This window comes from Leptopilina heterotoma, unplaced genomic scaffold (genome assembly GCF_015476425.1).
Source record: "Leptopilina heterotoma isolate Lh14 unplaced genomic scaffold, ASM1547642v1 Lhet_135, whole genome shotgun sequence".
NCBI lineage: Eukaryota > Metazoa > Arthropoda > Insecta > Hymenoptera > Figitidae > Leptopilina > Leptopilina heterotoma.
The window spans coordinates 2,414,822-2,429,550 of NW_025110854.1; the positions used below are offsets into that span (position 1 = coordinate 2,414,822).

At 26.6% G+C, this 14,729-nt stretch overlaps 3 protein-coding genes across 3 annotated transcripts; 1 reads left to right on the plus strand and 2 right to left on the minus strand.

The window, feature by feature from the left end:
* Nucleotides 1-2,036: 2,036 nt before the first annotated feature.
* LOC122497664 (TATA box-binding protein-associated factor RNA polymerase I subunit B) lies at nt 2,037-11,344 on the minus strand. Its single transcript, XM_043604910.1, has 10 exons — nt 10,836-11,344; nt 10,658-10,751; nt 10,309-10,507; nt 10,100-10,238; nt 9,603-9,730; nt 9,264-9,479; nt 6,850-7,076; nt 6,482-6,671; nt 4,539-4,979; nt 2,037-3,189 (listed from the first exon to the last, which is right to left on the minus strand). The coding sequence occupies exons 1-10, from the start codon at nt 10,929-10,931 to the stop codon at nt 2,217-2,219; spliced, it is 2,703 nt and encodes a 900-aa protein (XP_043460845.1). The 5' UTR covers nt 10,932-11,344; the 3' UTR covers nt 2,037-2,216.
* On the minus strand, nt 5,025-6,475 carry LOC122497668 (isoaspartyl peptidase/L-asparaginase-like). The gene is made up of 3 exons (XM_043604913.1): nt 6,056-6,475; nt 5,605-5,901; nt 5,025-5,528 (listed from the first exon to the last, which is right to left on the minus strand). Exons 1-3 carry the CDS (start codon nt 6,282-6,284, stop codon nt 5,065-5,067), a joined length of 990 nt encoding a protein of 329 aa, XP_043460848.1. The 5' UTR covers nt 6,285-6,475; the 3' UTR covers nt 5,025-5,064.
* Nucleotides 11,345-11,434: 90 nt separating the features above from the next.
* LOC122497666 (nucleolar protein 56) lies at nt 11,435-14,114 on the plus strand. The gene is made up of 3 exons (XM_043604911.1): nt 11,435-11,583; nt 12,014-12,585; nt 12,656-14,114. The coding sequence occupies exons 1-3, from the start codon at nt 11,578-11,580 to the stop codon at nt 13,587-13,589; spliced, it is 1,512 nt and encodes a 503-aa protein (XP_043460846.1). The 5' UTR covers nt 11,435-11,577; the 3' UTR covers nt 13,590-14,114.
* Nucleotides 14,115-14,729: the final 615 nt, after the last annotated feature.

Sequence of the window (14,729 nt, forward strand, 5' to 3'; positions counted from 1 at the left end):
AGTGATAATAGAGCACCAATTAATTATCGATTTTTAATATTAGTGTTAAAATATTGTCAATTACATCAAATACGATTTTTATTATTTTTTTTTACTAATTTTTTCTGATACTCATAAATTTATGCTTCAAAGTTATTATACTTTTGTTTTCTGCTTGTGAATACTATTAATTTAATTAATTAATTACTTTTTAACTGAGAAAATTGAAAATTTAATTTTTTTGTAAACAAAATTACTTGAATACTACAAAATGAGACAATACTGAGCAATACTATGGAAAATTTTCTCATTAAATAATAATCTATTTAAAATACTTTATTGTTTCATTTTTGTGAATGAAAGTGATTGTACTTTTTTAAGAAATAAGTTGACTCTCTTTTCCATTTAAGGAAAAATATTCACTCACCTCACAATTCATTCAGAAGTTAGCAATTAATAATTAATTGATTTAATAAACTAATGAACAAGTGTGCCTTTTTTAAGAAAGAGCACTCTGTACTGATTTGACGCACAAAATCATTGATTTGCAGTCAAATTAATCAATTTTCTCCATTGTTTTTAATACTTACAGTTTTGTGTTCTATTTTTGTAAATTTTAATTTTTCAAAAATTAGATTTTAATTTTCAAGTAAAAAATTTAATTTTAATTTCAAATTTCATTTTTAATGTGAAAATTCAATTTTGAAAAATTAAATTTTACACTAAAAAATAATTTTACTAGGAGAATTTTGAATTCGAAAATTAGAATATTGAAGAAAAAGATTTAATGAAAACGTATACGCACAACTACGTTTATTACGTTCGATTAAATAAATTATTTGTTTAAAAATGTTAATGAAATCATAGTTTATTGTTCGTCGTGTTGTAAACAATCGTTTCATATAAAACAAATGTTTAGTAGGTATTCTGCTTAAAATATTTGATTTTCTCAATAGAGAAATAATTGGAATTTCAAATATTTAGAAATAGGTAATTCCGATAAATGATAAGAATAATTAATTACTTATCAAAAGAAATTATAAATACAAAAACTAATATCAATATATTAAAAAAAATTTCAAAAATTTAGTTTAAAAGGGAATTGGTCGAAATTTGAGAATTGTGAAAAAAAATTTTATATTCGCAAAATTAGTATAAGAAAATAATTTAGAAATTGAATTAAATTTGCTATTAATTATATCAAATTAATCTGAATAAGAAAATTATATTTAGAAGGAAGAAATAAACAAATTTTAAACAAATTAACTTAATTAGTTCAATCAATTATAAATTTCGTATATAAATTAATTTTAAAATTTATCGTGTTATTAAAATTTATATCATCTTGTAATAATTATTATCGAGAAATAAAAGAGATCATGTGTCGAGTATTTTAAGCAGAACTGTCAAGAAAAGTGTAAAATCTCTAATTATGTTATATTAATCAATTGCGTATCACTTTGTTGCTCATTAATCGTTTCTCATTGCGTTGTTGATAGAGAATAACATATGGCTGCGCAGTGAAAGCGATAAATTATTATTACAAATATAAAAAAATATATATATACAATTACATATATCATTATATGTCTTTGATGAATTAACTATAATCATCATTAAAAAACCAATCATTTTACTTTTGTAAATAAATAGAAGCGTAATTAAAAAGGAAAAGCCAGCAAAAACAGCAAACAATAAAATCTAAAAATAGCGATGAGCAAAATAGAATAAAATACAACAATATTTAAATTTTATGATTATTTACTGTTGCGGCATTTTTCTTTACAATAATATTTAAATAAATGCGCAAAATATGCGAAAAAATGAAATAATCGAGGTGCTAAAAAGAATTGATAATACCGATTTGTTTGACTTATCATATCGGTAAATTGAAACCGTCGACACATAGATATTTAATAAAAGAGAAAAAAAATTAAAATATATATATCACGTGGAATATTTCCAAAAAAAAGCGTTACCCGACAGTGTGAATATTTCGGATTTTGAATGCATTTGTAGCTAATAAAGATGTTGAGAAATAATTTCCACAAAACAAATCTATTTTTTCTTTGAAAAATTATATTTTTAAACATTTTTACATTTATTTAAAAAACGGTTTATAATTTCATTCGATGAAAATTAGGTACGAGTTAAAAAATGGAATCCAACAGTTTTAAACTTTAATGTAAAGAAATTTTGAACCTTAAGTTTAAGTTGGACTTGGAAACTTGAGTTCTTTACCATTTTTGTAAAACTGAGTTAAGATATTTTTTGTTTACAGTATTTTGTGAATCTCCTTTTTCGTTATTTGAATTTAAAATATGTGTACAATAAGCTTCGACTAGGCAAACTTCTTCATATAAATCGAGTTCTGACATTTCAATAGTGTCGGCACATACGCGCAACAGCCAACGAAAACTGATTGGCAATTCTTTTTCGAATAATTCAAAATTGTTTAATCTCATCCGACTGAATAGACAATTATACATCCAATAGTCTTTATAGGGTCGAAAACTAACGCAACGATTTTTAACATTTCGATTCTTGATAAAATCCTTCAAATTTAAAATTTCCGGATCATCTGTCAATTCATTTTCATTACTGCCACTTGCTTCTTCTTCTTCTTCTTTAATTTCACCCATCTTTTCTTCAATTTTGGTGAATCTTCCTCTCTCATTTCGATGATAAATTTTTTCAACTTGACGTCGTTTGCTCAAAATTGTTTTCGATTCAAAAGTTGCTTTCTCCTCGTGCTTTGATAGTGTTAAATTGTACGCTTTACGAAATTCCTTTTCAGCTATATTATCACTGGACGTTAGATCAATTTCACTTACGAATTTGTTTAATTCCTCATTGTCCGAATCACTGTCAATTTGAATCAATAGTTTTCCATCGTGTTCAACTTGATCAAAATTGAATTCATCATTTGACTCTAATTCCATATTTGATGAAAATTTCATGGTATCGTAATATTTCTTTTTCGTATGATTCACCGAAACATTACTGTCAACTTTTCTGTGCAAATAATCAAACAAACTTTCACTCTTGATTTTATCATTTTTTGGATCTTTGATTAAAACAGTTTCGGATAAACTTTCTTTACTCAATACTAGTCGATCGTTGTATTCGGAAACTTGTTTCTCGACAAAATGCAAATTTGTGTCGATAATCTTTAGCTCGATATCACATTGACTTGCCAGTTGCTCTAATCTAAGAATAGAAAATAGGAAAAATTAGTTTAATAATAAATTAACAGGGTTGACACAACAATTTTTAATTTTAAATCTATTAAAATTCAATAATTTATCAAAATTGTCACTGCAACTTAACTTTAATAATTTTTATTTTAAAATATTTTTAATTTTTAAATTAATGTATTGAAAATCATCGAATTGTTGCAAAAAATTTATTAATAGAATTTCTTCTAAAAATAATTCTTCTAATTAAATTTTTTTTGTTGAATTTCTTTGAATTTTGTTTAAATAATGGAGTTTCTTTAATAATTTTAATTAAAAATATTGGAAATAAATTAATTTTATGAGCAACTTCATTTAAGTTTTTAAAATAATCGTGTTTTTTGATGACTAAAATTAAACATTTAATTATTGAATTTTATTAAAATTTTAGAAGATAATTGAATTCTTTTGAAAAATTTGTTAACGAATTAAGAAAAAAATTAAATTCTTTCCTAAAATTTTGTTTAATATAATTGGTTAATATAATTTTTGCAAAGAATTTTACTATTTATAAATATAATTGAATTGTTTCGAAGGATTTAAGTATTAAAAGTTTAGAAAATAATTGAATTTTTTTAAAAATATTATTAAAATTTTTTTTTTTAAATTAAATTTTTTTTAAAATTATTGAATTTTTACAAAGAATTTTACTATTTATAAATATAATTGAATTTTTTCGAAGAATTTATCAAACTTTTAGAAAATAATTGAATTCTTTTGAAATTCTTTATAACGAATTAAGAAAAAAAATTGAATTATTACGTGAAATTGTTTTGAATATAATTGAATTTTTACAAAGAATTTTACTACTTATAAATTTAATTGAATTGCTTCGAAGGATTTATTAAAATTTTAGAAAAAAATTCTTGCGAAGAAGCTAATTAAAATTTTTGAAATTAATAAACAAGAATAATTAATTAGTAAATTAGTTAATAGTTGAATATTTTTTAAAGTTTGAAAAAATATATAGAAATTCGATAAGAAAACAATTGAAATTAAACCTATTCAAGATTTTAATTTTCAAAAATTCTAATTACTGACAGAACACAGAAAATACTTATAGTTTTCTATTAAAATTTGTGGTGATTTCAAAGTTTATAAGACAAACGAAAATACATTCTTGAAGAAATAAATATTTTCAATATTTTCAAAGTTTGTTAAACACCGAAATCAAGAAGCTTTCTTATGAATTCTAGAAATTTAATATTTTTCCAGTATACTTTTGATGAAATTCCCTGATTTCCATGACCAATTTTATGTTCCCTGGCATGCGTCAACCCTGAATAAATAAAAGTGTAGTAGTAAAATAAGTAAATAGCATACAAATCTGGTTTTGTTGTGTAACCGACTTTTGTGTCGTAGAAATTAATTTTGAGAATCGCGGGCAAATCATTGTAGGGATCATCCAAAAGTTGTTGAATGTAGGAATATTGTGGCGTCAATGATGCTGGGAATATGGCGATTTCCTTCATCGGCGGAAGGTTTTCGTTTAAAGTATCGAAACACGATTGAAAACCCTTTCGCAGGAGTTCTGGAATTGGCTTCACTGTATTTACAATTGGCGTTTGTTCGCCCTCCCTTTTCGATTGTATTAGACCCAAAAATCTTAGAAACAAATGACTATTTCCTGGTGCTTCGGGATTGTACTTGCGATTACTTGGAAAATGAACTTCGGATAAAACGGCTTTGCGACATTCAATAAAACGTTGCCATTCATTGAAACTAAATAGTTTCGATAGAAGAACATCCCTCTCAGTAGCTTGCCTAAAAAAGAACAGTACATATTTAATTATTATTTAGTGCTTAAAATAATTAATTAATTGAATATTGTATTGAAAAAGAAAAAATACTATTTGCAATAGCAAGTTTCTTCTTTGCTTAGATCTCGATATGGTTTTGTTATTTTTTCCCCTCTGTCAATTCCGTAGGTGATTAAATTATTTCTTATGAATGCATAAGGCATTGTTGTTCCGGTAAAATAAATTGACCAACATCCACACTTATCGAGAGCAATTCCACCACAATCGTGTGCGGTTTGCTTTTGTAAATTGTCTAAATTAATTTGCAGGGCTTCCGATAGGGTTTGACATTGAGAGATGCAATTGACTATCGATCGACTCAGACCGGCTTTTATTGCCGACTCTCCATGACCAGTTAGACAGCATCCGACATGATTATTTGCAAAAACACCGCAACCCAATAGTGGTGAATCGCCAACACGACCGACTAATTTTTTATTCAAACCACCAGTTGATGCGGCTGCAATGATTCTCTCGCCATCCCACACCACACAACCCACAGTGTCCGATGAATCTATTCATTTTTCACGAATTCAGAATAGAAAACAATTGATAATTAAATGTTGAAACATTGAAATTAAATTTTTTACTTTTAAGTGCTTCACTAACGGCTGACGAATCAAAAGTTGACACTTGAAAATCACCAGAAACTGCAGATTTATAGGCGCAAAGTGATGCGGGCGCTATCATTGAGCCTTTAGAAACGGAATTTAAATTTGCGAATTTCGCCAATTTTTTCGCCCCTTCTCCGACAATTATAGAATTTGGATAATTTTCCATTATATATTTCGCCAGTGTTATTGGATGTGTAATGTCTGACACTGCGGCAACGGAACCAATTTCCATTTTACTTCCGTCCATCATCGAGGCGTCCATTTCCACCTCTCCTAATATTTAGAGTTTTAATATTTACTAGAAATTTTAATTTTCCAAAAAACTTTTTCAATAAATCATAATTTTTATTATTCAAATCGAAATTGATAGAAAAAAGAAAAATATTTTTCTTCCAATTCACTTGATATTATTTTGAAAAATCTCTACCAATTTCATTTAAGACGGAACCATAGCCACAATTGAAGAATTCATCATCTTCGAACCATGATAGAGCGGCTTCAGCAGCAACGCTTGCTTTTCCTCCGTTCATCAATATTTTATAACCCACTGAAGCTGCTTTTTGACAGGTATTCATTTTTTCCATTTTTATTGAGTCGTCAGACTCGCCAACACCTCCGTGGACTATTATTGATGGTGTCAAATTTTCTGATAACATTTTTACGTGAATTAAATACGAGAATTTTTCTTAACATTTTTCAAAAATTTTTTTTTGAATTGTTTTTCCCCCATCGAGTAAAAATAACAAACGCATGAAGAAAAAGGCTAATTGCAATTGTTTCAAATTTTTTCAAATTTTTTCAAATTTTTTCAAATAAAAAAAGGTTTTTCTAAATAAAGAAAATTGAAACGAACATGTTTATCTTTTCGGCAACTCGACTGATTTCGTACTCGGTTATTCCATCCATACCAAATAATATTTTCATTACGACTATAATAAAAGCCATTACTCTGCCTTCATAATTAGGCATAAACGTTTGTCCATGAAAAATCATCTTTGGTGAGCACAATGCCAACAGTCTTTCTGTATACAGCAAAATTCCCCCTTAAAAGAAAAAAACAATTTTTTTTAAGAATAAACGATTAAAAATCAAAATCTTAATTTAATTTAGGACAAAATTTATTTATTATTTAAATTAGAAAAATTAATGTTTAAAGATACGTAAAAAGAAACTAGAAAAAAGAAAAATATAAAATTTCGTATTCATGATAACTTAACTCACTTGGAAGTTGTAGTTCCAAACAGTAATTTTCAGCAAGAGATAGAAAATTTGGAGTGTCGAAAGTGACGTCCAAAAAATTTGCAATCCCAGCTGACAATTCACGAAGACCTTTGTGGGTCAATTCATTTATTGGCGTTAACATTGAAACATTCTCTTTGCTTAAGGAAACTTCCTGGGGAATCAAATGATCCATTTTATAATACGACAAATGTCCTTCTTTGCCGTATCTATTAACAATCGTGGAGGAATAAAAATATATTAATATATTATGTAAATACAAAACAAACTATAATAAAATTACTAAAACAATTCTTGAATTAAAAACTAGGAACTAAGTAAACAATTTTTCTTCAATAAAACTAAAAATTTTATTTTTACTGGAGAAAAAAGATTTAGTACAGGGTTGCCACGAAAATTTAAATTAATTTCTTTCATAATCCACAAGTTTTGAACGTTCTCATGAACAAAATATTTTCATAAGTCACTAATTGTAATAAAAATTAAAAACTTGAATTTTGCATTTAGAAACTTTATTATAGTGAAGGGAAATAAACGAAAACATTCGGACAAATAGTTTTTAAAAATTAGTTTACTCCAACTTTCTAACGTTTCTAATCTTTTATAGGTATGTTAATTAATCTAAACTTCATTTATTTTATTTTATTCATTCTAAAAAAGTTTTTTATTTATAATTTCGATTCACATTTATTTTAATTATGACTCCAAACTCTATATTTTCTCTGACGTTTGATGGGTAAATTTGTTTTTAATCTTTACTTGCTGACAAATGTTTATTTATTAATTTTTTTGGTAAGATATTATACCTTTATTTATTTATTATTTATGAATGAATGTTAGACTGATTTATTTGAAATTTTTCATATTGTATAATTTATATTTTGTTACTTATAATGATTGATGAATGTTATAATTTTTTTTTTTTTTTGTATTTTTTTGTATATTATTTTATATTTTTAGACTCCCTGAAGAAGAAATCGGTTAGATTTCGAAACGTTGGAGTAAACTAATTTTTAAAAACTATTTGTCCGAATGTTTTCGTTTATTTTCCTTCACTATAATTAATATTTCTCGGACGTAAAAGATTGACTAATTGAAACTTTATAATTAATTTTTTTCAGAGTGTCTCCAAATGATTGTAATAAAAATATAATTTAATGAAGAAATATATCAATTTTTTTCATTGAAACTTTCAGAATATTAAGGTCATTTTCTTTGATTTCCAGTTAGAATTTCGACCTCTTCATTAATCCCTATAAAAATACTTAAAGGGAATTTAATTATAAAAAAATAATGTTTAGAAGTAAACATTTAATTTAAAATTTTTAAAGAGCCTTCCTATTTTAAAAATAAAATTAGTTATTGTGTCAAACTGCTTCCAATTTTCAAAAATCTCAGTAAAATTTTTCAAAACTTTAATTTTTAAACAAAATTCTTAATTTAAACTTTTTTTAAATTAACTAATGTATAAAAATTTTTATGGTATCTTTTTTAAAACTAATTTAATTAATAAAAGATTAAAATTAATTTCATTTAAGAAAATTAATTATTTTAGTTATAATTTTGACACTTTAATAATGCTTTTTATACTAATATAAACATAATATGAATACTGACTCTCTGTAATATGTATTCAATTATTAATCAAAAGATTCATTGAGTTCAACTAATTAAATTATTAGATTAAAATTCTTTGAAAATTCGTATTTTTTAAAACTCTAATGAAATTCTTTAACAGATGTGACGCGATCTGAAGAAAGGGACCTTAGAAGCAAATCATTTTGAGGTTGGGTTAGAGTTACTTTTTTCTTGTTTGAAAGTTTCTTTTTACTTATTTCGAATTAAAATCAGTGTTTATTAAATATTTTAGTTTTAATGAAGACTTAAACTTCAATGATTTATATTGACAGTTGATCCTTTTTTTGTATTTTCATTTAAAAAATTGCAAACATAACCTATAATTTTTTGCTTCTAAGGTCCCTTTCTTCAGATCGCGTCACAGATGTTATTATATTTTTAATTTGATTTCATCAAATTTCAATTAATTTGGTAATTCTGGAATGAAACTGTTTTTTAATAAAAAGAAAAACTTAAATAATTTTTTACATTAATATATTATTATTGTTTTAATAGCAATTTAAATTTTCAAAAATTTCAATTCAAAACCTTCCAAAATTAAATTATTTCTGAAAATTGCAAACTGTTTTTAACTAAAATATTTTACAAGTTAAGAATAATTAATAATTGTATGAGGAAAGTTACTCTAGAATTTAATTATTTAAAATAATTGTAATTATTTTCAGAAACAAGAAATTAAGTCAGAAAAATGTAAGAATATCTCAAGATTTTTAAGTTTTTCAAAGATTTCTTTAAACCTAAAAACCATAATTTTTTACCGAAGCATATCGGAGAGATGAATATTGACACCATGTATTCTGAATGCAAGATGAAGAATTGCCCATAATTTTGTTGCTGTGATTACTTGCGGTCCAAGTTTATAACGCGTCGTTACTTGTCCTTTTCTCGATTTTCGACGACGTGAATAGGAGACTTTCGACGATAATACTTTTATTTTTCTCGCTTCCGCTCTAGCTCCTTTATTAAATTTTAATCTTTGAAAAAAATAACATTTAAATTTTATAAAAAATTATTATTTTTATAGAATAAAATTATAGTTTTTTTGTGAATAAAGTATTACATATTCTATCTGAAAGACTGAAAATACTGAAACGTACTTGCTTTTGTTAGAAGAACGTTGACTAAAACTTGATTGCAAGCTGACTAAACTTTGATTTGCTGAAAATGAACTCATTGAATCGTTTGCTGAACTTGCTTTTTCGTATTCCTCTGCTAAAGAAATTTCCTTCAATGTTTTAAACATGGAAATAAATGAATTAAAGTAGAAAAAATATAATATAATAGAATATATTTAAAAAATCTAATTAAATTTATTTTTTCTAATTGAATTAAAAATGATCTCTTGGCTGTTAAATATTAAAAACTTTTTATAAAAAAATATGGAAAAATAAAGTTGAAATATATAATGAAGCTGAAACTAGCCCCCTGTTATCAAGACTCGCTTAATTTTTCAAAATTTTATGTTGGTTTTAAAGAAAAAAATATTTATCTTTAGAATTTAATTTACAAAATTAAGTGGGTGCCATTTTCAGCTTCCTAGAAATATATAATTTTTAAAAGAATAAGTTAGTTAAAAATGAAATTATGCTAATACCAAAGATTTTTTTGATGCTCTATGTGAAGTGCTTCCTGAGCTTTGAAAACTAGAAACCATTGACGTAGCACTACTACCATTTTTTCTTCTCTTTCGTTTCTTTCGTTGCTCAATTTTCCCGTAAATTATTTCCGCATCTCTGTAACGAATAAAAATATTTTTATAAGAAAGTAACGCCTCTCAATTAGACGTTAATCTATAATAATAACCTTTTGTTGAAAATTTTTGCTAATTTCGGAACATTTTTCTTTTTCTTGGAAGTAAATGCAACTTCTAATTTTCTTAAATAAGCCGTCCACAATTGTAATACAGTCAGTTTTATTGTTGATGGAGCTCCAAGTTCAATAGCTTCATTAGTTAGTCCATAAATAACGAAGTTGTACAATTCCCATGACGTCCATCCTTCAACTAGAAGTAAAAAAATAAATTTCAATGAATAATTTGTCTCACAACTTATTCTTTATTAATTCTTATATATTCTTTATTCATTACCAAAAGATTAGTAGTGAATAAATAATAAGTAACATAATTTTGACAAAAATATGATTTAAAACTCACTTGGTTTATCAGCTTTTTTTGCTTTTATTCTTCCTATGGATCTTATACGTGTTGTTGGATCAATTCTAGTCTCTCGTACATTCTCTTGAATATTCTACAATTTTAATACAATTTATTAATTTGAAATCTTTCGTTGTCAATTCATGTAAGAATAAATGGAATAAATTAATATGCTTACATCATTTTGAGTGAAACACTGAGTACAAAAGAAGTTTCCGTCGATAATTTCGAAATTTGTGCTTCTACAAACTTCACAAATTTGTGTATTCGACATTTTAATGAAATAATTATAAATAACTATTATAGAATATGTCAATCAAAAAAATTCGCTCTTGTGAATTCAAATATAGGTTAGGTAGTATTTTTTTTCATCTTTTTCCATCAAAAAATCATTCTTGTTATTTTGGTGTTGAAGTTTGAATAATGTTATTTTCTGTAAATATCTTGAACTAATTTATAAACAAATAAAATATGACACTTTAAATCCTTTGAATTAAAATCTAACAAAATTTAATAATCGACAGAAATACCAGGAATATATATATATAAAATCAAGTCATGATTTTTAATTTTAAAATCAATTAAAAGATCCTTGTAAACGTGAACAAGTAAAAGGGTAAACGATAACAAAAATTAATTGTTAATATAATCACTTTAATTGTTGGAAATGTTTGTCTTTGTTGGGTTTGTTATTTTTTTGACAAGCACGTGGTAAATATACGACGTAAGTCAAAACTCGTCTCTTACGCAAGCGCAAATGGTGGATTATAATTTATTGACTTCCGTTTTAGTTGTATTTCCGCTACACATGGCTAGCAATATTCAGGGCACACCAGGGCACACGCATAACCATGAAAATGATTTAAAGTTCACCGAATATTTGAAATAAATATAAAAATTTGGCATAATAAACTTTAAAAATGACGGTAAGTTATTCGCTAATTATTTATCAGTAAATCACATTAATTTTCAAATAATTTGCAATAGTAAAACTTGGTAAATTGTTTTATTTAATGACAAGTAAACATATGAGCACATCGGTTTAATTAAAAGCACATTCTTTTCATAATTTATACAACTTGTATGTATTTTTTGATATTTTTTAAACAACCGGTAATTTTATTATTATTTTGTAAATAATTATTGTTCTTCTATTGTTATGGTAAAATGCGATTGTTTCAGTTTTGCGTCTCATTTCGAACTTAACCTAGAAAATAACATTTCAGGATGCATTTTATATTAAAAGTGAAAAAAAATAAAAATTCAACGAATAAATAGAATAAATATTTATATTACGGTATTTTTTGTGAATAATTGTTGTGTGTATAAATGAAAAGAAAGTTTTTTCTATTTTAGACAAAGCTCTACGTTCTGTTCGAGCATGCCGCAGGCTATGGAGTGTTTTACATCAAGGAATTCGAAGAAATTGGAATGCTTCTACCGCAGGTAGAATGTTCAGTAACGGATTTATCACGTTTCAATCAAATTGTAAAACTCGTTGGTTTCTCGCCCTTTAAAACAGCCTTAACGGCATTGGAAAACGTGAATAGCATTTCCGAAGGTATTGTCCCTGAGGATTTGAAACTATTTTTGGATTCATGCATTCCGAAAGCGGGGAAGAAGGAGAAAGTGGTCCTTGGAGTTGGCGATTCGAGACTTGGAGCGAGCATTACGGAAGCTCTTGACATCAAGTGCGATCACACCGGAGCGGTACCTGAGATAATTCGAGGAATACGCTTCCACTTTCACAATCTCGTCAAAGGATTCACGTTAAAAACATCCGGAGTCGCACAACTCGGTCTAGGACACAGTTATTCTCGAGCCAAAGTTAAATTCAATGTTAATCGTGTCGATAACATGATTATTCAAAGTATCGCCTTATTGGATCAATTGGACAAGGATGTTAATACGTTTAGTATGCGAATCAGGTTCGTAAATTATTTTTATTATTCCTCGTTAACTGCTTCCTTCTGCTTCAACTTTAATTGTTTCTTTCAGAGAATGGTACAGCTATCACTTCCCAGAGCTCGTGAAAATCGTCCCCGAGAATTATATGTACGCAAAAGTTGCTCAGTTCATCAAGAATCGAAAGGAATTGTCTGATGACAAACTCGAGGCCCTTGAGGAAATTGTAATGGACAGTGGAAAAGCTCAAGGAATAATTGACGCGTCAAAATCGTCAATGGGCATGGACATAAGTCCAATTGATTTAATGAACATTGAAATGTTCGCCGGACGTGTCGTTGCATTGGCCGACTATAGGAAACAATTGGCAGAATATTTACGATCAAAAATGAGCAGTGTCGCTCCGAATCTCGCGTCATTGATTGGTGACCAGGTCGGTGCCCGATTGATTGCACACGCCGGTTCGCTCACTAATTTGGCGAAATATCCAGCTTCAACAGTGCAAATCTTAGGCGCTGAAAAAGCACTTTTCCGTGCTTTAAAAACACGAGGGAATACGCCGAAGTACGGTCTTTTATTCCATTCGACATTCATTGGTCGCGCTGGAACGAAGAATAAAGGTAGAATTTCTCGATACCTTGCCAATAAATGTTCCATTGCGTCGAGAATTGATTGTTTCACTGATATGCCAAGTACAATATTCGGTGAGAAATTACGTCAGCAAGTTGAGGATCGACTGAAATTTTACGAGACTGGCGATGTGCCTAAGAAAAATATAGACGTTATGCAAGAAGCAATTGAGGAGGCAGCGCAAAATGTTGTCGTTGAGGAGGAATCGCCTAAAAAGAAAAAGAAGAAGGACAAGAAGAGAAAGCGCGAGGAGACTGAGCATAATGGTGTTAATGGTTTCTCAAAGGAGGAAATCAAGGCGGATGAATCTATCGATGAGGAACAACCAAAAAAGAAGAAGAAGAAAAAGAAATCCAAAAGCATTGGCGAAAATGGCGACATCTCCTTAACAGCTTAATTATTTTGATCGAATTTTACATTTTTGAAAGGAGTACATTTTTTGACACGGTAAAAGGAAATTTTATAATATTTGCATTCTTGTCTTTGCAAATTCAACGAAAAATTCAATTTAAAGTATTTAATTTAAAAAAATTTATTCCAATTCTCTATATACTTGTAAATAATACATTGACGCATTTAAATTTTGTTAATTCAGATCAATTTAATTAAACCGTGAACGACAGGTGAGCGCATTTATTATTTTTTTTTTTTTATAAAATGATAAAATTCTATAGTAAAGTCTTATCGACGATTTGTTTGTTACAAACTTTTCAGAGATTTTACTTTTAACGACATTTATGACAATTTAATTACAAAAAGGTCATTGCAAATAATATCATTTTCAGTTAACATAAAAACGTTAACTTAAACATAAAAAAAATGAAATTATGTTTAACATATTTTGTATCATAACGTAATACATTCTTATATATATTTTTAATTGAATGTATGATTGAAAAACAAAAATAAATAATTAAATGCATATTTTTAAAATTTTCTATTATTTTTCAGCACGAATTTTTTAACACCTTGCCTATTAAAATTAACTTTATATTGATTACATTGACTGTAATTATTTCACTTGAGAAAAATTAAAAACAAATATTTTAAAGAAGCAGACTTTTAAGTAATTAAAATTTCTAAAGGAATAAATTAATTGAAATGAGGGAAAAAATAATGTGAAAGTAAATTAATATAAAAAAATATTTTAACCAGCACCAATGAGCATTTAATAAAGATAATAGATTGCAACATAGTTATAAACACATAAATTAATAATAACATTTATCGCTTATTCTATACATAAAAATTAAAAAGCTGTTTTAATTTCACAGTTATCAACTACGGTTGTATATAATATTCATTATATAGATGCTTTGAAAAAAATGCAGTTTTGTAGTTTGCGCACATACATGTGTTGAAAAATTTATAACTTTTGAAATGAAACAGACACCGTTTACATTTTTTAAAAATCAACATTTCGTATGTGTAAAATAAATTTAATTTATAATTTTTATCCTGCATAATATGACGAATCCTTTTCTAAATTATCAAAAGTTCAAAAATATACTGTTTAAATTTACAAACACCGATTTTA

Excerpts from the sequence above, each read along its gene's own strand:
- LOC122497666 (XM_043604911.1), top strand. Across the intron at positions 12,586-12,655 it reads ACGTTTAGTATGCGAATCAG|AGAATGGTACAGCTATCACT; the intron begins GTTCGTAAATTA and ends TGTTTCTTTCAG.
- LOC122497668 (XM_043604913.1), bottom strand. The coding sequence starts at position 6,284 with ATGTTATCAGAAAATTTGACACCATCAATAATAGTCCACGGAGGTGTT. Across the intron at positions 5,902-6,055 it reads TTCCGTCTTAAATGAAATTG|GAGAGGTGGAAATGGACGCC; the intron begins GTAGAGATTTTT and ends TCTAAATATTAG. Across the intron at positions 5,529-5,604 it reads CGTTAGTGAAGCACTTAAAA|ATTCATCGGACACTGTGGGT; the intron begins GTAAAAAATTTA and ends AAAAATGAATAG.
- LOC122497664 (XM_043604910.1), bottom strand. The coding sequence starts at position 10,931 with ATGTCGAATACACAAATTTGTGAAGTTTGTAGAAGCACAAATTTCGAA. Across the intron at positions 10,508-10,657 it reads AAAAAAAGCTGATAAACCAA|TTGAAGGATGGACGTCATGG; the intron begins GTGAGTTTTAAA and ends TTTTACTTCTAG. Across the intron at positions 9,731-10,099 it reads GAGCATCAAAAAAATCTTTG|GAAATTTCTTTAGCAGAGGA; the intron begins GTATTAGCATAA and ends AAAACATTGAAG.